Raw genomic sequence first — 24,028 nt, forward strand, 5'->3', positions numbered from 1 at the left:
TAAAATGCATGGCAGTGATTGGATTCATTGGTTAGGTTTTAAAGACTCTTCAAGTGAGAAGTAGACAGGGTATAAATGGATGAATGCAGTGATATTGCAGCAGGTAGGATAACTCTTAAGTTTATTGATAAAACATACCCCATTCTGCCAAATACTGCTAAGAAAAAACAAGGATGCATCTAGAAGTTATTGGGGCTTGATTAAGTATTTTCATTTTTAGTGCTTTAGTTATTTGAACTCTAGAAATTCCATGTGAATTAACTTGTGTTGTATTCCAAGAATCCCTTGCTATCCAAATCTATTTGGTTCCTGAGTTCAGATACTAAGGAATACTATGCTACCTAAATCAATTTGATTTCCAAGCTTCAACAAGTGAGTAGGAAGTTTGGATAAGGATTTATCAGAAACGTTTTGCTCCTAAATTCAGATTGTGACAAATATTCATTATCTTTCAACAGATTACTAGATTTGCTTTGCTACTGCATATTTTCATAACTGATTCTGGACATACTATCTTTTTGTGTTCTCCTAGCAAGTTTTAACATTAGGATTATGATAAATTCATAAAAATAGGTAACTTGCTCTCTTAGTCTATGTCCTGGAAGAGTTCCTAAAACATTTCATAGATTTCACCTATAAATATATCTAGTTTGGTGTTTTCTTTAGTGTAGCTGTGTGACATTTAAAGTAGTTTTTGGTCTAATTTTAAAATGTTCCTTTTGGAAGGGAGTCTATTAAGATTTGACACCTCTTCTTTAATCAATTCTGATGTCAAGTCAACTCAATTCCTTTATAAAAACCACACATTGTCCAGATTTTGTGTGGACAAAATTGTCCAGATTTTCAGATATATTACAAAAACGTCTACAGTACTAAATTTTAAGTTTTTAAATTGAGATAAAATTCACATACCATTATATTCACCCTTTTTAAATACACTGTTCAGTGGTTTTTAATATATTCACAAAGTTGTGCAACCTACACCACTAATCCCGTAACATTTTCATGACCCAAAAAAGATATAGTTCCTTTAAATTTAAATATGTAGTCATTTCAGTTTCTCATTCACAATGCTGTTCATTTGTCATCCTTGCTTCCCCACCTGGGTCACTAAAGTTTGTCTACTTTTTTTGGTCAAATAATCAAATTTTCTATTTTAAATCATTTACTTTTTTCTTTATTTCTGCATTTTATAACTAACAAGGCCTTTCTCTACCCATGTTTTAGATTTATTTTTGCTTGTGTTTAGCTCCTTGGGTTCTAATTTATTTTATTTATTACTGATCTTTCTAGTATTTTAACCTATGCATGCATATTGGGTTATAAAACTTCCAACACAACTTTGACTGCCACTACAGGTTTTTCAATTGTTCTCATTTTCATTCACATTTAAATAATGTGCATATTAAGGATGTAGTTCCTTAACCCATGTTGATTACAGGGGACACTGAATTAATATTCCGATAATTGATGGCTATCCTGTTGTTACTGTTTCCCCCGTTCTGGTCAAATAACATGGCCTGTATATTTCCTGTTTTGGGGGGAACTAATTATTAGGAAAGATATTCTCATCTCTGCCTGCTTTTTTGACAGCTGTGCTTTCAACTACCCATCATTATATCCACAGGGTTTCACTGGTATTAATCTTTGTGCAGCATGAAAGATAAAGTCTGAATGAAGACTACCCACACATACTTTTTCTCTTCCTTTTCAAATTCCATGCTGAATAATGAGTGACAGAAAAAGCTTTCCTAAAGACACTCATTTCTCTCTTTTCATTATGAATTCTTTCATTCAGACAAAGGTAAACAACATGACTAAAATCCTTTCCACAAATAATAATGAAGATAATTACGAAAATGTATCAATGATAACAGTTGACAACTTTACCAAACATTTACTATGTGATAGGAATAGTTCTAAGCAGTTTACATTTATTAATTCATTGAATCCTCACAACAAACCAATACATACAGTATGATTATACTTACTAATACATAGGAAATAAAATGCCACTAACATATATAAGTAAAAAGTAAAAAAAAAATATCTGGAAGGATAAGTAATACTTTGATAACAGTGGTTAATTACCTTTCTAGTATAAGATTGAGGTTAGGGTTGATGAAAAGAAACGAAGCAGTTCACGAGGAGAAAGTGTGGATAATTTCAGCAATTAAAATAGATGTTTAAAAGAAAAAAACAAGGGGCCAGCCCAGTGGCGTAGCAATTAAGTGCGCGTGCTCCGCTGCAGCCGCCCGGGGTTTGGATCCTGGGTGGGCACTGATGCACCGCTTGTCAAGCCATGCTGTGGCAGTGTCCCATATAAAGTGGAGGAAGATGGGCAAGGATGTTAGCCCAGGGCCAGTCTTCCTCAGCAAAATAGAGGAGGATTGGTGACAGATGTTAGCTCAGGGCTAATCTTCCTCACACAAAAAAATAAAAAGAAAAAAAAAAGAAAAGAAAAAAACAAGCATCCAAAGATAAACTTTGGGTTATATTAATCAGGGCAGATTTCATAACTGCAAACATTTAGATGCAACCATAGTATGAATAAGAGTCATTTTAAAAAGTCACTCAATGTAAGTCATTAAAAATAATAAAAATCTATATTTATCGAAATGGCCATCATATTTTGGTGTGATAAAAGCAGGTGAAGGTACAATACTACACTTTCTTTAAAAACAAAGTCTGGTAGGATTTGCTCCACCAACTTGAGAGTAGTCATTTATAGCTGACATGATTACAATCTTGGCTTTTTAGTTTCCGGTTTTCTGATTTTCTGTTTTGTAAAAAGAAAACATAAATTTGTGAAATGAAACAAAAAGATTAACACTGACTTCAAAAACAAAGTTATAATTCTACAAGGAATTAAAAAATACAAGGTCACACAATTTAAACCATGTAATATTGGTGTAAGCACAAATATATGGATCACAGAAGAAAAGGTAGCCCTGAAACACAAGCAAATATACACAAGAATATAACATATCACCAAGAAGATAGAACAAAATAATGGGGAAGGAAAGAATTACTGAACAACTGCCATTAGTATAATATTGTGAGGGGGAGGGATGGGCAAATGTCAATTTTGAATTTGAATTCATAACTTAGAATGAAATACATTTGGATTAAAAAGAAACTTAAAGTAAAATTAAGAAACAAAAAATAGTGAAAGCGAGTAACTATCAAACATGAACTTTTTTGTTTAAAATATTAGGAAGGTGACAAGCACTTTATTATTCATCAGTATGAATTCCCTGATGACGAATGAGATCTGAACCACTACTAAATGCCTTCCCACATTCCTTACAGTTATAGGGCTTTTCACCAGTATGAATTCTCAGATGTCGAGTAAGGTTTGAGCATTTATTAAAGGCCTTTCCACATTCATTACATTCATATGGTTTTTCATCTGTATGAATTCTCTGATGTTGAAAAAGTTGTGAGTTCTGAGTAAAGGCCTTCCCACATTCAAGACATTCAAAGGGTTTCTCACCAGCATGAATTCTTTGATGTTGACGAAGTTGTGAGCTCTGAGTAAAAGCCTTCCCACATTCCTTACAATCATAGGGTTTCTCCCCAGTGTGAATTCTTTGATGATTGGTAAGTGCTGAGCCACTACTAAAGGCTTTGCCACACTCCTTGCACTCATAGGGTTTCTCACCAGTATGAATTCTCTGATGCTGAACAAGTTTTGAGCTCTGCGTAAAAGCTTTGCCACATTCCTTACATTCATAGGGTTTCTCACCTGTGTGAATTCTCACATGTTGAAAAAGTTGTGAGCTCTTAGTAAAGGCTTTCCCACATACTTTACATTCATAGGGTTTTTCACCAGTGTGAATTCTCTGATGGTCAATAAGATTCGAGCAATAACTAAAGGCCTTCCCACATTCTTTACATTCATAGGGTTTCTTACCAGTATGAATTCTCTGATGTTGAGAAAGGTATGAACTACAACTGAAGGCCTTTCCACACTCCTTACATTCAAAGGGTTTTTCACCAGTATGAATTTTCAGATGTCGAGTAACATGTGAGCCACAACTAAAGAATTTCCCACACTCCTTACATTCATAAGATTTTTCACCAATATGAATTTTCTGATGTTGAATAAATTGTGAATTCTGACTAAAGACCTTTCCACATTTCTTACATTCATAGGGTTTCTCTTCATTATTAATTATTTGATGTAGAGTAAAGAATGTCTGTTGAATAAATGTGGGCATGTATTCATGAGCGAATATTTCTTGACTGAAATGCCCATTTTGATATCCCAGTTGTCTTTCAAAGTGGCTTCCATATTCCAAAACATCTCTAAAATTGGAGTACTCAAGGCCATGCTTTGTAAGTCCCATTATCTCCCTCTGGCATGATTCTATTTCATAAACTTCCTTCTTTAGAGATAATAACTTGGTTTCACACATTGATTCCAGATCTGAAAGAAAATGAAATGGTAAATGTTCTTTTCCCCCCTTATTTGTGAAAAGTTAAACATTTATAATAGAAATGGAAAAAGTAAAGTAAAAATGATATCTGGTAGTAAATGACATACAGTTCTCAAGTATATCTGTTTAATCCAAAAAAGGGACAAGAAATGCACAGTAATTTATGAGACATAACACAGGAAATGGAGGGAGGAGACTATGGAAATAGGAAACCACAATGATTCTCAAATATTGATGTGGATCAGAATCATCTGGAAAGGTTGGTAAATATAAAATGCTTGCACATATGAAAGATAACTAGTTATATATACATCTATATAAGCATGCATGCATTTGTATGTAAGAAACAGAATGTTTCATCAGACTATATGTATTACAAAAAGTGGATGATTTTCTGACCTCCATTAAAGGTCTCCTGAAAGGAATAAATGCATATAGAGGAAGATTCTTGGGCTCTGCAGTATAATAAAGAATAAATTTGGTCTTTGTTGCCGGTTCCTAACACAGAGCTTCAACAACTCTTGGAATTTCCTGAATGATAGTGGTGTTTTTGTTATGCTAATGAGGCGACTCATGATCTGTCCCTAGATAGATGGATGGATACTGGTCACAAGAAAGACCAAGTATGTGATTAGAGGACTGGGACTTTCAGCTACTTGACCTCTGGGGAAGAGAGAGGGGCCAGAGATTGAGTGGGCAATGACTTAATCAATCATGCCAATGTAACTAAACCCAATAAAAACACTGGATACCAAAGCTCAGTGGAGCTTTCTGGTTGGTGAACACATTGATATGCTGGGAAGGTGACACACTTTGACTCCACAAGGGGAGGGTGTGGAACTTCTGCATCTGGAAGCCTACCAGATCTTGCCCTAATATATATCCTTTATAGTAAAACTGCAATTATAAGTATAGAGCTTTCCTAAGTTCTATACTTAGGACTATACTTAGTGAGTCATTCTAGCAAATTATTGAACCTGCAGGGGTCACGGAAATGCTCAAATTTAAAACCAGTTGGTCAGAAGTGTGGGTGGTCTGAGGACCCCCTGAGACTTGCAGCTGGTGTCTGAAGTGAGGGCAGTTTGGTGTAAGACTTTGCCGTTAACCTTTGGGGTCTACTCTAACTCTGGGTAGTTAGTGTCAGAATTAAACTGCAGCACACCCAGTGGGATGGAAACAGAATAGTCTCCATAATAAAGGATATATTGGATGAAATTTGAAAGAGATTACAGACGGTTAGCCACATGAGGGAATAGCCTGAGATAAGTCTAAGATATTGAACAAATTGATGTGAGTGGCAGATAGGGAAGACTCAGTATGTTACGTGCTGGGAATTCAGTGAAAATACTGTTTGCCTTGGAATTGTGTGATGTTAATCTTAGGAGAAGAGAGAGACTTGCTCATGTAACACTGCAGTGACTGACGGGGGGTAGTTAAAGTTTATAGCAGACAGAAAGAAAATACGACATAGTGCAAAATACTGCCATGGAGAGATGACAGGATCCAGAAGCAGACTGGTGGGAGCTGAGTCCCAACTCTGACAGTTACTCATTCTATGTTCCTAGGCAATGATTTAACCTTTCTTTTTTTTTTTTTTTTTTAAAGATTTTATTTATTTATTTTTCCCCCAAAGCCCCGGTAGATAGTTGTATGTCGTAGTTGCACATCCATTCTAGTTGCTGTATGTGGGACGCGGCCTCAGCATGGCCGGAGAAGCGGTGCGTCGGTGCTCGCCCGGGATCCGAACCCGGGCCGCCAGCAGCGGAGCGCGCACACCCAACCGCTAAGCCACGGGGCCGGCCCTGATTTAACCTTTCTAAGTCCCCATTTCTTCACCTTAACTCATGATTACTGGGAGAGTAAGGAAAAATGTGTGTAAATGTCTTCAAGTAAGTGTTTAGTATTTGATAGCTATTATTATGAAAGGATTTCTTACCAAAAATGGGGATTTTAGGCAAATTAAATGGTTTGAAGCCATCAAAATGGAGCCTAGTGGAACATCTCCAGCCAGAAACAGGGAATTCATTCCAGCATAATCTTTTTTCCCCTACCTCTATATAATCTTTCAGCAACTTTCATCTAGTTAAGCTCCTAAGTAACTTTTAAAACTGTCCTCTTCTGTCTATTCTGCCAATGCTCTCTTCCAAACCAGAATCACCTCTTACTCAGACCACTGTGGTAGCCTCCTAACCTGGTCTCCCCACCAAGGACTCACACTCTTTAATGTTTTCAGGGACCAAAATGACATTTGGCCTGGCCTTGCACTGCTCAAAATCCAAACTCTTCATAATCACTGGCAAAGGCTGAGTGATGTGGTTCCTACCTGTCTCTCCAACCTCAACTCACACTCCACTCTCGCTTGCTCACAGGGCCCAGAAACACTGGCTTTCTTTCAGTTCTTCAAACACACCAAGCTTTCCCCTCCTAGAAGGGCCTTCATAGGTGTTTTGCTTTCTGCCTGGAGTTTTCTTCTTTAATAACACATTAAATAGTAAGACCTAGCAGTGAGCCTAGTACTACAATAATTCTGAAATAGTGATGAGCATAAATGATATTTCAATATGTCTACAATAACAGTGAAATGATACAAAAATATCTGTGATTTCCATTCACGTCAAAGTAGAACTCCTACTACTACTATGGTTTGCAGCATACACCATAATAGGAGAAAAGCTAAATTTCAATTAGAGGTTACCAATATAAAGATGCATTTTTTCTTCTCATCTAAGTTCATCTTAAGTTCCCTAACCTGTATCCAAAGGAATCCAAAATTAGCAACCTCTGAATTAGAATGATCCTTTAAAAACATAACATTACTCCTCTGCTCAAATCATATCATTCAGAATAGAATGGCTTTACACTCATTCAGACAACAATTCAAAGCCCATATAAAGGCCCACAGGACCCCAAATCATCTGCAGGCACCCCCTGCCTCCCAGCTGCACCTAGCACACAGACACACATACATCCTGCTGCTTCGCTGAGCTCCTTTCACACAGTTCCCTTTGTTCCTTCTGCTCCAGCCACAATAGTAGGAGCCAAAAAGCTCCCAACTCAGGGACTTACTTGTTCTGCCTGTTTCTTTTGCCTGAATCTCAGACATTTACATTACTTGTTCCCTCACTTCCGTCAGGTCTTGATTAAAATATCACCCCATCAGAGAGGCTTTCTCTGACCTCGCTTCACAGCACTTACCACACTCTGACATTCCATATATATCTATTTTTTCTCTCTCACCTTCTAGAATACAGGCTCCAGCAGAGCAGAGCTTTGAATGTTTTGTTCAGTACTATTATCCCAGCCCCCGGACCAATGGCTAGTATACAGTAGTGCTCAATAAGTGCTCTTCTGGTTCTCCTCCTTTATATCAAATCTCTTCTCCTCTGCCACCTCTTCCTTTCCGAAACAGGCACAGACCTTTTTGTTTTTCCTGACACTGTGTCTACAGATGGTGACTGCAATCAGTTGCAAGGCTCCCACTACTATTTCCGTATGGATTAATTCCACTTCTACAAAGCCCCTGACTTCCTGCTAAGCTCCCTGTGTGATACTCTTTTACTAGATTCTACTTTGTGGAAGTTATTTATGGATATATTTTAGCACCATTTTTTGACTCCGAGTTCTTAATAGCTGACATAATTAGCCAACTGCAGCACCTGGCAGACTCTCTTGCACAAATTAGGAAGTCAAAAAATGTTGGATAAAGGAAAAATGCACAACCAACTGATAAAAAAAAAAAGTCACTGGCAGGCAGCTACAACAAAGACCAGTAGTTGGAGGGGAGGGGCAGTACAGACACACACACACAAATATATTATTTTGAGCATGGTAATAGAACACATTTAGATGAGTCTAAGGGGAAGAGAAGTTAGCAAGGAACTGAATCTAAAATATAAGTAAAAGAGTTTTCTTTGGAGGAGAAGTGAAGGGCACCTTCTACTTGAAATTAAGAGGGGTGTCAGAGAAGAGTAGTAGAAAGAGTAGTAGGCAAGGGAAGGAATGAAACAGGTCATCTGTAAGCTCCTCACCTGAACACAGGCCTCTTGTCAGCTCTCTGCCAACCATCCAGGGCTCTTTCCCTTGTTCCAATAAGGAGATCACTTGAGGCTTAGGAATATAAAATCCTGCTCACAAGAAAAGACATGGAACATGGTTATGCTGTGGGTAAATCAGATGCAGAAATAAGATCCAGTCCCTTGATGATCAAAGAAGAGAAGCCACTACAGGAACAGCCAAAGAAAGAAGATGAAGCTTCAGCCATAGCCAATTGGAGCTGCCCATTTCCCGCTCTTCTTTTTCATTTCAGCTCAAACCATTTATTTGGGAATAGGGAGCAGAAATTTAGCTGGTAACTTGAAAAGCAGCTGAGAAATTCACTGTGGAAGAAACAGACATTCCAGAGGAGAACTCTAAATTACTGGTATAGATGCCCTTACCCACTGACACCAGATTGCTATAGTTCTCCAACATCACGTCTCTGTACAAGTCCCTCTGAGCAGGGTCCAGGCATTCCCACTCCTCCTGAGAGAAGTCCACAGATACATCACTGAACATCACTGATCCCTGAAACAATAAACACATGTATTACTTGTATAATAAAAGAAATACTCTAGAGACTATTGTGCTTATATTGTGGGGTAAAGCAAACGAACAATTATATTGGTGTCACTGAGAACCAGAATCTTTGGATCTCAGAAACAGAGGCAAGAGTAATCAGTTTATTTTATATTTAAAAAACAAACAAACGAATTCCCGACTCAATCCATTGAAAAGGCCTAGAAACAATAATTAACCCAGTAGCAATGAACATCCCTAGTGTCTAGAGTGTAGTCTCTAAGTACCATATTCAAATAAAAGGAACCAAGGTTCTTTGGGGAAAGAGAAGATCTCAGGATTGAGTTGGAAATGCACAGGATGAGTCTGAACATTCTGTTATATCAGAAAGCAAGAGAGCTATCAAAAACTATTAGCATCACATTAAAAGGACTCAGGAGCCAACTTGAAGAGCCTCCTACTGGCCAAAAATGGTATAATTTGAGGATCAAGTGTGATAGGCTGATCAGTTAAAAAATGTTTAAATCCATGAGCTCATAACAATAATGAATAAAAAATTACCGGTCACCTTTGTAGGATTCTAAGAAACCAATTCATTTTTTTAAAAACTGGTAAATAAAGGGAAAAAAATCAAACATTTGTCCCTATACGAACTGTCCTTCAGGGTAATCAAACAGTTGATGAGAAGTTTTACTTTACAGATACTATTCCACTGAATCTATGAAGAAGGAATGACAGAATTAAAATACCATTTTGCAACCTCTAATGAATTAATGAATCTAGACAATAATCGTCAATCGTGGCTAACATTACAAAAAGAAAGAGAATTGGATATAATGTGCCTCCTAATGGAATGACACATCACCACCTATGAAATATTCTTGACAAAAAAATCCCAACTGAATCTGATGAAGCTTCTAGACCTAACTACCAATTTTCAGGAAACACTTAAATGATACCACAAAGATGCAATCAGCAAAATCCAAAGAGTGGACAAATGAATCAGATTTTTTTTTCTTTTCTAACAAAAAAGACTGCACAGAAAGAAAAGAGATGGAAGGCGTAAGAGACTCGAGAGACATATCAACCAAGTGCAGTACACAATCCTTATTTGGATTCTAATTCAAATAAATGATTTAAACAATTAGACAATTATGGAAATCTGAACACTGGATATTGATGATATCAACAAATTATTTTTAACTTTTTTAGATGCAGTAATGATGTAATGGTTTTTAAAAAATAATCCTTATCTTTTAGAGATACATACCAATTGGTATGTGCTTCAAAATAATCCTGTGTGGGAATGAGGGTGGGGGGTGTGCATGGAAGAACCAGGTAGCAGTACAGATGTAACAAGACTGACTCTGAGCTGATAATTACTGAAGCTGAATGGTGAGTATATGATAGTTCATAAGACCACTCTGCTTTTCTGTGTCTCCAATTTATTATAATAAAGCTTTTTTAAAGGGAGGTGGTAGAGAACAGTTGCAACAGAATATTTGCAAGGTCCTAATCATGTGTATAGCATTGATTTAAATAAACAAAATTGTGATATAACTCTGTTGTGGGGAAAGGAAGTAGAGAGTGTGACATAGCAAATCTAAATTCACATACACCTTGGGCCGGCCCCGTGGCTTGGCGGTTAAGTGCGTGTGCTCCGCTGCTGGCGGCCCGGGTTCGGATCCCGGGTGCACACTGATGCACCGCTTCTCTGGCCATGCTGAGGCCACGTCCCACGTACAGCAACTAGAGGGATGTGCATCTATGACATACAACTATCTACTGGGGCTTTGGGGCAAAAAATAAATAAATAAATAAAAATTTAAATCCACATACACCTTGCAAAGAAATAACTAGAAAATGTCTAAAAATTGATTAATCAAGAAATAGCAATATAGGAATATTAATTAAAAATATGGATAAATGCCACTGGAACCAGCTAAAACAGATGAGAGTGTCTGCCTTTAGGGAGTAGGATGAAGTAGTGGGTCAGGACCTTGTTCTTAATACTCCTTGAATTTTTCACATGTAAAATTTTTCAAATACATTTTAAAACAGCAATATCTCTGCAACAGCATATAATTTAAGTTTCTCATAAACTCTGGTTCACTCTTATAACTTACCGTTATAAGAATAATTTCCTATTAGTACAAATTCTTTAACAATTATTTCTCTGATGACAGAATTTTCTACAATATAGATATTACCAGGCAAGATTTAGAAAGTTTCTCTGATCTCTGATAGTATGATCTCAACAATTTATGAATTGGCTGAACTCACTGCAATCATCCATCATCCCTATCCTTATTTCTGAGATAAAGAAAACTGGTGATTCATACAGAAATTCCTCATGACCCACACTTCCTGTTCCACTTCAGATTGGACTTCTCTCATGGATGCCCCAACAGTTGCAGAGATCTGTCTGTGTCAGCTACCAACCCCACTATCCTCCAAGCCTCATAAACCAGAAGATCTTGCAACAATCTAACATTTGGAGCTACCAACACCACCTCCCACCCTATCTTACTGGAGAATGCTGATCTGTAGAGATAAACCTGGCTTTTCCCAGGTTTGTTCCCAGCCAAGCAACTCATACTTCAACCTCATCAAATCACTGTCCAGACAAGACAAGTTCATTCTACAAATCTACTCGTTTCCTTTAAGGGAATGCATTTCCTCTCCATCATAGTCCCTGGGAGAGGGCGGAGAAAAGAGATGCTCAATTATTTACTGAATGAAAATATTAATGCTGGGTCAAAAGAAGAGGGGCACTTAGGAATGGTATAGGATTGTCTGGCTGGAATGAGAAGAAATGGGGACGAGGACCCTGAAGGAGAACCCATCTAGCCAGAACTGTCAGGAGAAGGAAAGCAAATGCTTGCATGCCCTTTTAAATAACTGTTTTATTTCTTAAAAAGAACTCAATGTCAGGAAGGTAAGAAAAAGCACCAACTCACCTGGGCCATGGCTTTCAGTTTTGCAGGGGATGATTAGTCCTCCGAGCTGTTCTCCTGAAAAAGGATAGTGTTCTGAGAAGGCAGGCCTTGGGAAGCAAAGAAACACTCTAGAAACACACTGACCTTACAGCTCTCGGACTGACCAGGTAAAACCACCTCCACTTCCCTTGGTCTTAGGATATAACTCTAGTTAGTGGGAGTATGGAACAAATTGTACTCCTTCTTCAACTCCAAAAACGCTAGGCTTTAGCTACAGCAAGACGGACCCTGGCTAGTGGATCCAAAGGAATAGACTGAAATTCTCTCCCTTTTACCCAAGCAGCCCAGGTTCCTGCCTCAGCCAAGTGATTCAGGCCAGATCTTGCCCCACCTCAGTGACATTGTTGCTCTGAACCCAAGACAGAGCTGCCATGACCTGCCCTGAGCAGATCCCTTCTCCGCAGCCCTCAAGTCCCCAAGCAGTGCCCTTTGGCCAGGAACACAGCTCTGATCAGAAGGACTAAAGACTTCCCTAATCAAGTCTTCTCACTTCCCAAGCCCAAGAAAGTCAGTCAGCTTCTCCCACCACACAACCACACCCACACAGACACACTCCTCATTCTTATGTTCTAGCTGTTTCCTAAAAATAAATAAATAAACTTTGTTTATGTGTTTTTGCCATGCAAAATAGCCTAAATGTCAGCTTTTCTAGCTTTTGGGTAAGATCTTTCTTACCTATACATATTTATATAAATTTCTCCTTTTTCTACAACTTGAACGCTTTCATTTGTTACACTTAAATCTTTAATCAATTATTTAATTTTGATATAAGATTATTTGATAAAAGACTATGGTATAAGATTATAAATTATAATTTTATTTCAGTATAAGATGTGAGTTAGGAATCCTACTTAATTTTTCCCCCAGAGGGGGCTACCCAGGTGTATCAAAGTCACATGTGAATAATAAAATATTTCATGGGACTTAAAATACACCATTATTTTATATGCCACTAAGAAAGTAAGAAACTATGTAGATATAACCTGACTTCAGATATGTTGAAATGAGAGAGAGAAAAAAAAGTGAGCTTTAGAACAGATAACTATGGAATATATTTTCCCTACTGATTTAAATGCTGCAATTATCATAGATGATACATGGTTGTATTTACTTGCGGTTCTATTTTGGTTCAGTAATCCATTTATTCTTTTGCCGGCATCACATTCTCTACTTATTATAATTTAAGAATATGTTTTAATGTCTTAATAAAAGACCCCTCCACTACATACCTATTAGAATGGCCAAAATCCAGAACAGTGACAACACCAAATGCTGGCAAGGAGCAACAGAACTCACTCATTGCTGGTGGGAATGCAAAATGCTACAGCTACCACTTTGGGAGACAGTTTGGCAGTTTCTTACAAAACATACTCTTATTATGTGATCCAGCAATTCAGCTCCTCAGTATTTAATCAAAGGAGTTGAAAAATTATGTCACACAAAAACTTGTGCACAGAAGTTTAGAGGAGCTTTATTCATGATTGCCAAAACTTGGGAAAAAACCAAGATATCCCTCAGTAGGTGAACAGTTAAATAAACTGTGGTACATCTAGACAATGGAATATTATTCAGTGATAAAAAGAAAGGAGCTACAGAGCCATGAAAAGACATAATACTAAGTGAAAGAAGCCAACATGAAAAGCTATATACTGTATGATTCCAACTATATGCCATTCTGGAAAAGGCAAAAATATGGAGACAGTAAAAAGAACAATGGTTTTCAGGAGTTAAGGAGGGAAAGAGGAAGGCGAAGCACAGAGGATTTTTAGGGCAGTGAAACTACTCTGGATGATACTATAATAATGGATGCATGTCATTATACATTGTCCAAACCCACAGACTGTACAACATCAAGAGTGAACCCTAATGTAAACTACTGACTTTGGGTGATAACGATGTGTCGATGTAGGTTCATTAATGGTACCGAATGTACCACCTTAGTGGGGCATGTTGACAACATGCCATGCATGTGTGGCAGCAAGAGGTGTATGGGAAATCGCTGTACCTTCCTCTCCAGTTTGCTGTAAGCCTAAAACTGCTCTAAAAAAATAAAGTCTTCTTTTAAAAAAGTTCTGGCTCTGAAGCTTGTCTAGATTCAAAAAAATAAATAACCCATTATTACTCATCTTTTTCAAAAGTTTCCATATGAACAAGATCAGTTAAAATATTGTCCTGGTATTTTTCCTGGGACTGCATAAAATGAATAGATTAATTTACGGAGTTCTGACATCTTTACGATGCTGAGTCTTGCTTTCCTAGAATACCTTTCCTAGAATACAATACCTTTCTACTTATTCAAGTCAATGTTTTGTCCTTTAGGAACATTTAAAAGTTTTCTTCATACGTATCATGCACATTTCTTATTCAGATTATTCCTAGGTATCTCATACTATTTTTTGTGGCTGTTATTAAATGAGGTCTTTTCCCAATGTATCTTCCATCTGTTTTGTTTTGTTTTTAATATACAAAGTTCTACTCATTTCTGCATGTTGAGACTTTGTACCTTTTTGAATTTTATTATTTGCACTAGTTTTCAGCATATAACAAGATGTTAAAATATGCCTCTCTCATTCTCAGTTTAGGAAAAGTCCTAGAGAAGGAGAGCCAGACAACAGGGACCACGAAATGCTGCATTCCACAGTGAAAACCTTGGCCATCTTACGTATTGTGCAAAACAAGCCGGCTGGAAACTGATTTTGTGCCCTTGGTTCAATTCAACTTCTATTCCAGAGGTATTTTAGAGATTAGAGAGTGTACGAGAGAAGGCTGTCTTTGCAAGAAAGACCTATTTTTGGATAGTGTTGGTGTGCTCTATATTCGTACCTCATAAGGAACAGAGGGGACCCCAGTGCTACCAGGGTTGCAAGTGGAATGTATGAGAGTTCTTAGGAAAACTTTCCCTGTGTTCTCAGAGTTTAGAAGACACAAAGACTGGGGCTTACTTCCCTCCTGGGACTAGATATGGACCCCACGATAGGAGCCAGCCTGGGTCTGGGTTTATTCCAAGCCTACCAAGAGGACTTCCAGTAGGGGACCTTGACCTCTGGACAAGGGCTCCATGGAGGACCTACGCCCAAAGGCTGAATGTAGGAATTATAAGCAGCCAACTGGGGTAGAGCCATTGTCCTCTCCTCAGAAAGTCAGACATGAACATGCCCCAAAGCAAGAGAGAACCAGTGTCAACACAAGATTTTTCTTGTCCCTTATTCCCTTTTCCTTTCCCTGCTCCTAACTTCAGGGAGTTAAGAATACCTAGTGGGACGGAGGAGAAGTTCAGGAAAAGGAAAGAGAGAAGCAATCATCAAGGCTTTCTCACTGCAAGCTTCTAGCTCAAGGAGCCAGGAGTTTAAACTTTAAAAAAGTTTATGGTATTGATTAGTACAGTGAAATAGACACTGTGAAGACAAGAGGAAAGAAAAGAACAGAAAAGAAAAGAGAGTTCCTGGATAATAGCTGACTCCATGTCTTAGAACAGAAAAAAAAATTTTGGTTAGATCTGGAACCTTCTGCCGTGGCCAAAGGCTATTTTCAAAAATAACAGGTTCTGCGCTGAAAGGACTTCTTTTAAGAATCTCCTAAAAAGGGCTCTCATTGGCCAAGTAATGAAAATTTATGCAACAATATACTATGAACACGTCTCCCACCACTTCTCCTTGTACTATGAGGGAGGCTACGACAACCATCAGTTAATTAAAACACTGGAAAATGCTCTAAGTCCACAATGACATGTGAGAGAAAATCACGGAGTGCACAAAAGAAGAAGGTAAATGAAAATAGGTTTTCCCTTGCCATAATCAGTGAGTGATTATATATGTTTTTTCTTCGTCTTTATATATGGTATAAGGTGCTTGTTTCCATCTGTACAATCTGAAAAGTATAAACTCAGAGAACTTCAAAAAAGCCAGTTAGCCTCAGAAAAAGGAAAACCTGTACTCAAACCAGGAAGGACCCACACACCTGTGGCCTCACATAGTAACCCAAGACAAGAACTATTCCACAGTTAGTCAGCCCCAGTGGATACACACAAACCTAAGGAGAAACAGGGTATGATAAACTGATAAGCCAAATGTCCCAAAGAGCTCATTGCATACTCAATCTATTATCACCTAGGAAATGAACATTTTATTAACAGTATTAAACTCTTAATAATTATATAGTAACATTAATAGGGAGATATGTTTTTAAAGAAACACTACTAGCCCAGGTCAACATCTTCATGACAGGACGATGAGTTGTAATGACATTGCAGTCCATGCAAACTTAAAGCACACATCATGTCCAATAAAGAAACTGAGTTATAAAAATAAAAATCTATATTAAAAACAGAAATCTACATGTTTGATGAAGTATAAAACGGGACTCACAGTGTCATGATCACTGGCTCAGGTTCTAATGATCTTATATTGTGTAACCAAGTCCCAGGTACCAACCAAGAATTGAGAACTCAGCCTTAAAGCTATTCTGTTTGTTTTCTCCTATCTGATTTGGTAATTTGTGTTCTATCTGCTTTTTTTCTTTAAGTTTTGCTAGAGGTTTATCAATTTTATTAATTACAAAAAATAAACTTTTGGCTTTGTTAATTTTCTCTATGGTCCATTCATTTTATATTTCAAAATACATAAGTTTATATTTGAACTCTTATTATTTCCTATTTTTTGGTTTCTTTGGGTTTAATTTAGTATACTTTTCCTTAACTTCTTGAAATGAATACATAGATCATTAATTTTTCAACATTCTCCTTTACTAGCATATGCATTGATGGCTACATATTTTCCTCAGGTTCAGCTTTAGTAACACTCCACATTTTGATATGTTATATTTTCATTATCATTCAGTTCGAAATATTTTAAATTTCCATTGTAAAATCTTTTTTGATTCACCAGTTATTTATAAACACATTGCTTAAATCCCAAACATTGGGATATGTCTAATTATCTTTTTTGTTATGGACTTCCAGCTGAATTCCACTGTGGTGAGAAAACATACAGTATTATTTCAATCCTTTGAAATTTACTGAGATTCCCTTTATGGTCCAGCACATGATCAATTTGGATAAATGTCTCACATGCATCTGAAAATAATATATACTGTAGTTGTAGGGCACACTCTTCTACGTACGTCAATTAGGCCAAGTTTGTCAATCACATTGTTCAAATATTATATAGCTTTACTGAGTTTATATTGATTGTTCGATCAGCTATTGAGAAAAGTGCTAAAAATCCCCCACTGTGAATTGTGATTTGTCTACTACCTCTTTTAGTTTTGTCAAATATATCTGAAATCATTTTATGAAGATATATACACTCAGAACTGTAATATCTTACTAATGGACTAACCTTTTTATTATGAACTATTGTTCTTTATGTCTAGTAGAGCTTCTTGTCCTAAAGTCTATTCTCATACAATGAAGTCAGGAGTGTAAATTCACACAACCATTTAGGAAAACTGTCAGTATATATTAAAGCTGAATGCATGCATAACCTATGATGTAGAAATTTCACTCCTAGGGATAGACCCAACAGAAATGCATTCATATGTGCACCAAAAGACACATACAAGAAGGTTCATAGCAGCTTTGTTCATAATAGCCTTAATCTGAAAACAACTCAAATACCAATCAATAATGCAATGGATAAATAATTTGTGGGTTTGTTCATACAACGGAATTTTAAACAACAATAATAAATGACGTACAACTATGGGAAGCAACATGGATGACCCTCACATATTCATACTACATAATATTATTCCATAGTACATTCATATTACCTGTGAAATGTAAAGTTGGCAAAAGAAGCCAAGCACAAAAGAGGAGATACTGTGTGATTCTATTATATAAAATTCACGAACAGGTAAAATTAATGCATTGCTATAGAAGACAGAATAAAGGTCATCTCTGGGAGAGGTGGGGAGTGAGTGGATGCGACAAGAACCTGGCTTCTGGAATGCTGGTAATGTTCTATTTCCTGATCTGACTGGAGCTCTGGTTAAATGAATATGCTCATTTTGTAAAATTCATCAAGTCATATACTTTGATTCCAGTACTTTTTGGAATGTTTAAAACTACATGATGTATTAGCAGATTCATCAAAAATTAAAATACCAAGTGACCAAGTATTAGAGAGAAGACAGGATGACTATGTTTACAAACTGCTGGTAGGAATTTAACTGGAATTGAAGGAACTGAAAATCAGTTCGGCATTATCTAGGGAAATCTGAAGATACACACATATCCTAGGGCCCAGCAATTCCATTTATATATTTATACACTAGGAAAGTATGCATATGTGCCAACAGGGTACTTATAAAAATATGTTTCGAGCAGCCCTTTCAAAGGAGCCAAAAATTGGTAACAGCCAATGTCTAAACTACAGCTAGATATAACAACTAACAACAAGCATGAGACTAAGAAATGTAATATTGTGTAAGAAAAGCGAGACTCAAAACACTACACAGTATAATTTCATTTCTATCAAGTTAAAAAGGCAAAACTAAACTATATTATTTAGGGACGTGTAGATATGTGGTAAACTTTTTTTTAAAAAAACCAACAAGAAAATACTTATCACCAAAGTCAGGATAGGGGTTACCTAAAGAGGTGAAGAGGATAGGTTTAACAGGGGCTTCTGGAGTGCTGACTAACAGGGGCTTCTGGAGTGCTGAGCCAAGTTTTTGTTATATAGAGCTTCCCTTTATAATTACTTCTTAAACTATATGTCTGTATTTTAAGCACTTCTGTGTATATATGTAATATTCAGGAATTTTAAAAAAAGAAAAAACTGGGGCCGCCCCCTGGTGTAGCAGTTAAGTGCGCGCGCTCCGCTGCTGGCGCCCCAGGTTCGGATCCCGGGGGCGCACCCACGCACCACTTGTCAGGCCATGCTGTGGTGGCATCCCACATAAAGTGGAGGAAGATGGGCACGGATATTAGCTCAGGGCCAGTCTTCCTCAGCAAAAAACGAGGAGGATTGGCACGGACGTTAGCTCAGGGCTGATCTTCCTCACACACACACACAAAAAAAAACTGTTAATAGCTTTTTCTACAAACTACAAATAATTTTTAGTGAAAAAATAAGATATGAAATGATAAATGCTGTTTAAGATTCCAATTTTGAAATAATGCATACTATATGTGCATGGAAGGAAACAGATCAAAATATTGACAGTGGTTATGTCTGGGTGGTAGGAGCTTACTTTTGCTCTTTGTAACTTCCTCTTTTCCAAATTCTTTAAAATAATCCTTGTGTGTGTGTGTGTGCAGGTGTGTTTAAAAAGAAGCAAATACAGGACACAGGCTAAACTGAGCTATTTTCTAAATTAACATGAGAACGTTATGTAGAAGGAAATGAGGGAGAATACTGGGATCTAGGTGTCCACCCCCAGGGCTTCTCATCATTTTCTTGAATGGAAATGTGTAGGAACCAGATGACTTGATGAGTCTATTTTAAACAAGACCATCCAGGAGAAGGAAAGCAAAAAGGAAACCCCAGCGCACCTTGTATTTGGCTTGGTCAACAGCCATTCCTCTGGGGACCTCTCTGAGAAGAGCAGAGCTGAGGAAGGGGAAAGGAATCATGGGATGTCAGGCCTTTCCTGCAGCCCATACTGACCAGAGGTAGCTCTGCACCCACACCTACCACCCATAGAGAGGAGGGATGGAGAGAGGTCAGAGGCGTCTAGGCTGTCCTGAGCATTCCTGGCGTCAGAAGGGGAGAAGTCTCTGCTGTCAGCGACCAAAATCAGTCCTGATTTCACTATCAACCACTGAGACACACACACTGTCACCCTGGCACAATTACAGGCACCCTCCAACAGCACACACAGCACCACAAAAAAAGTTACATGATCACACTCACTCATCTTCACACAGTCACATACATCCAGTACTTAGTGCTGCTAACATTCATACAACCACGATCCCACACAGGCAGCCCTCAGATAACACAGTCATAGCCGCCTAATCACAGATTCTCTACACCTCCCCGCCACACACTATGTCACACAAAGTTATACGTACCCACACAATCACGGTCCCACCACGGGGACACAGTCACACCTACACACACAGCGCCGCGAATTACCACAATCACACACCTGGAGAGAGAATATCCACAGTCACACCTGCACAAAGAGCTCTGCGCATGGTCACAGTCACAATGACACACCCACCACAGGGACATACAATCACACCCGCACACACAGCGCCGCAGTCACGTAAGGTCACAATCGCACACATGGAATCCCACATCTCTTGCCCTCTCCCCCAGCCCAGCCACATCACACAGGCCCGAGACTCTGGACCCGCCCGGACGGTCCCTTCAGACTCTCAGGGACGGACCTGCGGAGGCTACTCGAGCCCACAAGACCTAGGCCGCTCACCTTGCACTGCCCCTTCCCGGGAGGCCGAGGATCCCGCAGGCAAGCGAAGCGGAGGCCCTGTTCCCGCGGGAGTCTCTGGGAAATGTAGTCTGGAGCCGGATCTGCTCGGACAAGATGGCGCCTGGCCCTCCTGTCTCCTGCCAGCGCGCAGCCTGGGCCAAGCCCACACCCCTGCTCGCCTCTCCGAATCGCTGCCAGGAGTCTTCGAGATCCAGACGCAGGCTCGGAGTGAGGCTCCCACACGAGGCGGGCCCATATTCGGGAGACAAGCATCCTCCTTGGACCCAGCTAATCCCAAGGAGCCATATGTTCCCTGAGAAATAGAAAAAGGTCGCCAGGTTCGCGCCAGAAGTTGATTAGAGCCGCAGGAACTTCTGGGAAATGTAGTCTAGCACTGGAAGGGGCGCGGTGCCAGCCCAAGTAGAAGACTGTCTTAGTTAACTTTCTGCATGAGCTTGTCCACAGTGAAGAGCGGCGCGGAGCCGCGCCCAAGACTCTTCTAGGAGCTGTAGCCCACTCGGTGAATACTCGGGACTGACTGACTAAATCGCAATTTTTGCCTTCGTCAGTGGATGAGCGTGGCGGGGGACCTGCGTTGCTCAGTGAGCGGAAGCCTGGGAGTCTCAGACCTGAACCGCACCAGGGAAACTGAAGGAGAGTAATCCAGGAGCCCAGCATGGGGCTGTTGGGGGCGGGTTGTCCGGAGCGTCAAGCAGTGTGTGTGCTGGGGATGGTGGTGGTGACTCTGAAGATGGCCCTAGTGTGTGTAAGGCCATAGGTGAAACTGGATGAGTTACCTCATTCTCTTCATCTGGAAAATAATATGTTCTTCAACCAGCAGTTTTACTTGACTATTGGAGAAGCAAAAAGCAAACCAGTTCGTCTGACACACAATTTCAAACATGGTTTTTGTAAAATCGTGTCTGTTTGCGTATGGCTGTGAATCCCACACCCTCTGAAGCATTAGGGATATTGTTTTCATACGTACAATTTCAGTCTCTCTCTGCAGCATTTAGAGTTGTAATTTATTCTTCTCCGGTCTTCCATGGTTTGATCCCTGACTCCCCCAACTGGGGGGGGGGGGGGAGGGGATTTATTAGTATGATTAGTACAACAGCTTATATATTAATCCTACCCCTTTCACCTCTTGGAAACAATTCAAAGTTGCAAATGGGGAGCAAAACAGCAAACTTCAGTTTCAGTAAAGTTCGGAGAAAGGAAAAGTCCATGAACTCCAAAATACACCTGAGTGCTTCCCAATACAGTTGAGATTAGATAGAAGCACGTCAGAGGATGAGGGCTGGTAAGCAGAGGTGAGAAGTGGTGCTTAGGAACTGGTGAACCTATTAGAGAAAACTCCAGAAATAGGAGGAAAAATCATTCCAGGAAGATGAGGGGCTTATTTTGAAGGATAGACTTTGGAGAAGGAACTGCTGTGAGGAGAGTAGAGGTCAAGCAAAGTGATATCAGGTGGAACCTATGTGCCAAGATCAGGACAGTCCCATTTAAGGGAAAATTGATCCAGAAAACTAAAATATATCTCAGTTTTGACCAAAGTTATTTGGTCTGTAAGATAAAGGAAGATACTTGAGCATCTAGAGAAAACCTCAAGTTGCTTAAAGGAGAGAAACTTGGACTAGGTCAAGTTTCTACTGAGTATTTAGCACCAGAAGTCAGTGCACCAAAATCAAAAGGATAATGAAGCAAGAGAGTGAAAGCCAAGGATTTTTGTCCACAATCAAGCTGCAATTCAGATATAGGTATAATTTAGGGTCACCCTAAAATGAGGATGTGAACTAGGGTGACTTGAGAGCCAGGGGCAGTAATACACAAGATAGGAGGCCGGCTGGTGGCAAAGCAGTTAAGTTCACATGCTCTGCTTTGGTGTCTGGGTTCACAGGTTCGGCTCCTGGGCGCATACTGATGCACCGCTTGTCAAACCATGCTGTGGCAGCGCCCCATATAAAGTAGAAGAAGATGGACATGGATGTTAGCCCAAGGCCAGTCTTCCTCAGCAAAAAGAGGAGGATTGGCATCAGGGCTAATCTTCCTCACCGGGGGAAAAAAACAAAAAAAAAAGGCTGGTTTGTGCTAATAGTGAAATCAACAAATGGTGCTGGGACAACTGGATAGGTGCACGCAAAAGAATGAACTTGGAATTATACCTCATACCATATATAAAAAGACTCAAAATGGATCATAGATCAAAATGTCAGAGCTAAATCCATAAAACCCCTAGAAGAAAACATAGGATTAAATCTTTGTATCTTTTGGCTTACACATGGCTTCTTTCGTACAAAAACAAAAGCACACATGACAAAAGAAAAAATTGATAAATTGATTTCCACAAACTTAAAAAATTTTGTGTCAAAGAACAACATTAAGAAAGTGAAAATATAACCCATAGAAAATATTTCCACGGGCCGGCCCAGTGGCACAAGCGGTTAAGTGTGTGCGCTCTGCTGTGGCGGCCCGGGATTTGCCCGTTCGGATCCTGGGCGAGCACCAACGCACTGCTTGTCGAGCCGTGCTGTGGCAGCATCCCATATAAAGTGGAGGAAGATAGGCATGGATGTTAGCCCAGGGCCAATCTTCCTCAGCAAAAAGAGGAGGATTGGCAGATGTTAGCTCAGGGCCGATCCTCCTCACAAAAAAAAAAAAAAGAAAGAAAATATTTTCAAATTATAAATCCGATGAGAATTTGTATCCATGATACATGAAGAGCCGTTACCACTCAATAAAAAGACATCCCAATTTTTAAATGGCCAACCAACTTACTTGAATAGACATTTCTTCAAAGAAGACATGCAAATGACCAATTGGTACATGAAAAAATGTTTAACATTATTAGGTATTAGGGAAATGCAAATCAAAATGAAAATGAGGGACCATTTTGCCCACACTAGGATGACTAAAATAAAAAAGGCCGGCATAAAAAATGTCAAAGATGTGGTGAAATTGGAACCTTCATACACTGCTGATGAGAATGTAAAGTGGTGCAGATGCTGTGGAAATCAGTTTGTCAGTTCTTGAAAAAATTAAACACAGAGTTACCATATGACTCAGCAATTCCACTGCTATATATATATTCAAGAAAGTTGGAAACATTCACACAAAAATTTGTACACAGTTGTTCATTGCAGCATTATTCACAATAGCCAAAAAGTGGAAACAATCTAAATGCCTATAAATGGATCAATGGGTAAAGAAAATCTGGTATATCCATACAATAGAATATTATTTGGCAATAAAAAGGAATGAAGTGCTGATACATGCTACAACACGATGGCTCTTGAAAACATTGTGCTAAATGAAGATGCCAATCACAGATGACCATATTTCGTTTATAAGAAATGTCCTCACTCATTAAGTAGTAGTTAACAACAACAACAACAAACAAACACATAGAAACAGAGATTGGATTGGTGGTTACCAGAGGGGAAAGGGGGAGGGAGGAGGGCAAAAGGGATAATTAGGCACATGTGTGTGGTGATGGATTGTAATTAGTATTTGGGTGGTGAACATGAGAACATGATGTAATCCATGCAGAAATAGAAGTATAATGATGTACACCTGAAATTTATACAATGTTATAAACCAATGTTACTGCAATAAACAAAAAATTAAAAAAAAAAAAAGGAAATGTCCAGAATA

The 24,028-nt window shown here is 38.9% G+C and overlaps 1 protein-coding gene across 1 annotated transcript; it reads right to left on the minus strand.

The window, feature by feature from the left end:
* Positions 1–1,914: 1,914 nt before the first annotated feature.
* ZNF383 (zinc finger protein 383) lies at positions 1,915–20,697 on the minus strand. The gene is made up of 5 exons (XM_014794783.2): positions 20,375–20,697; positions 11,957–12,010; positions 8,879–9,005; positions 8,471–8,566; positions 1,915–4,432 (listed from the first exon to the last, which is right to left on the minus strand). Exons 2-5 carry the CDS (start codon positions 11,963–11,965, stop codon positions 3,237–3,239), a joined length of 1,428 nt encoding a protein of 475 aa, XP_014650269.2. The 5' UTR covers positions 11,966–12,010; positions 20,375–20,697; the 3' UTR covers positions 1,915–3,236.
* Between the last annotated feature and the right edge of the window lie 3,331 nt (positions 20,698–24,028).

Source organism: Ceratotherium simum, chromosome 33 (assembly GCF_057802395.1).
Source record: "Ceratotherium simum simum isolate JZ-2026a chromosome 33, ASM5780239v1, whole genome shotgun sequence".
Taxonomy (NCBI): Eukaryota; Metazoa; Chordata; class Mammalia; order Perissodactyla; family Rhinocerotidae; genus Ceratotherium; species Ceratotherium simum.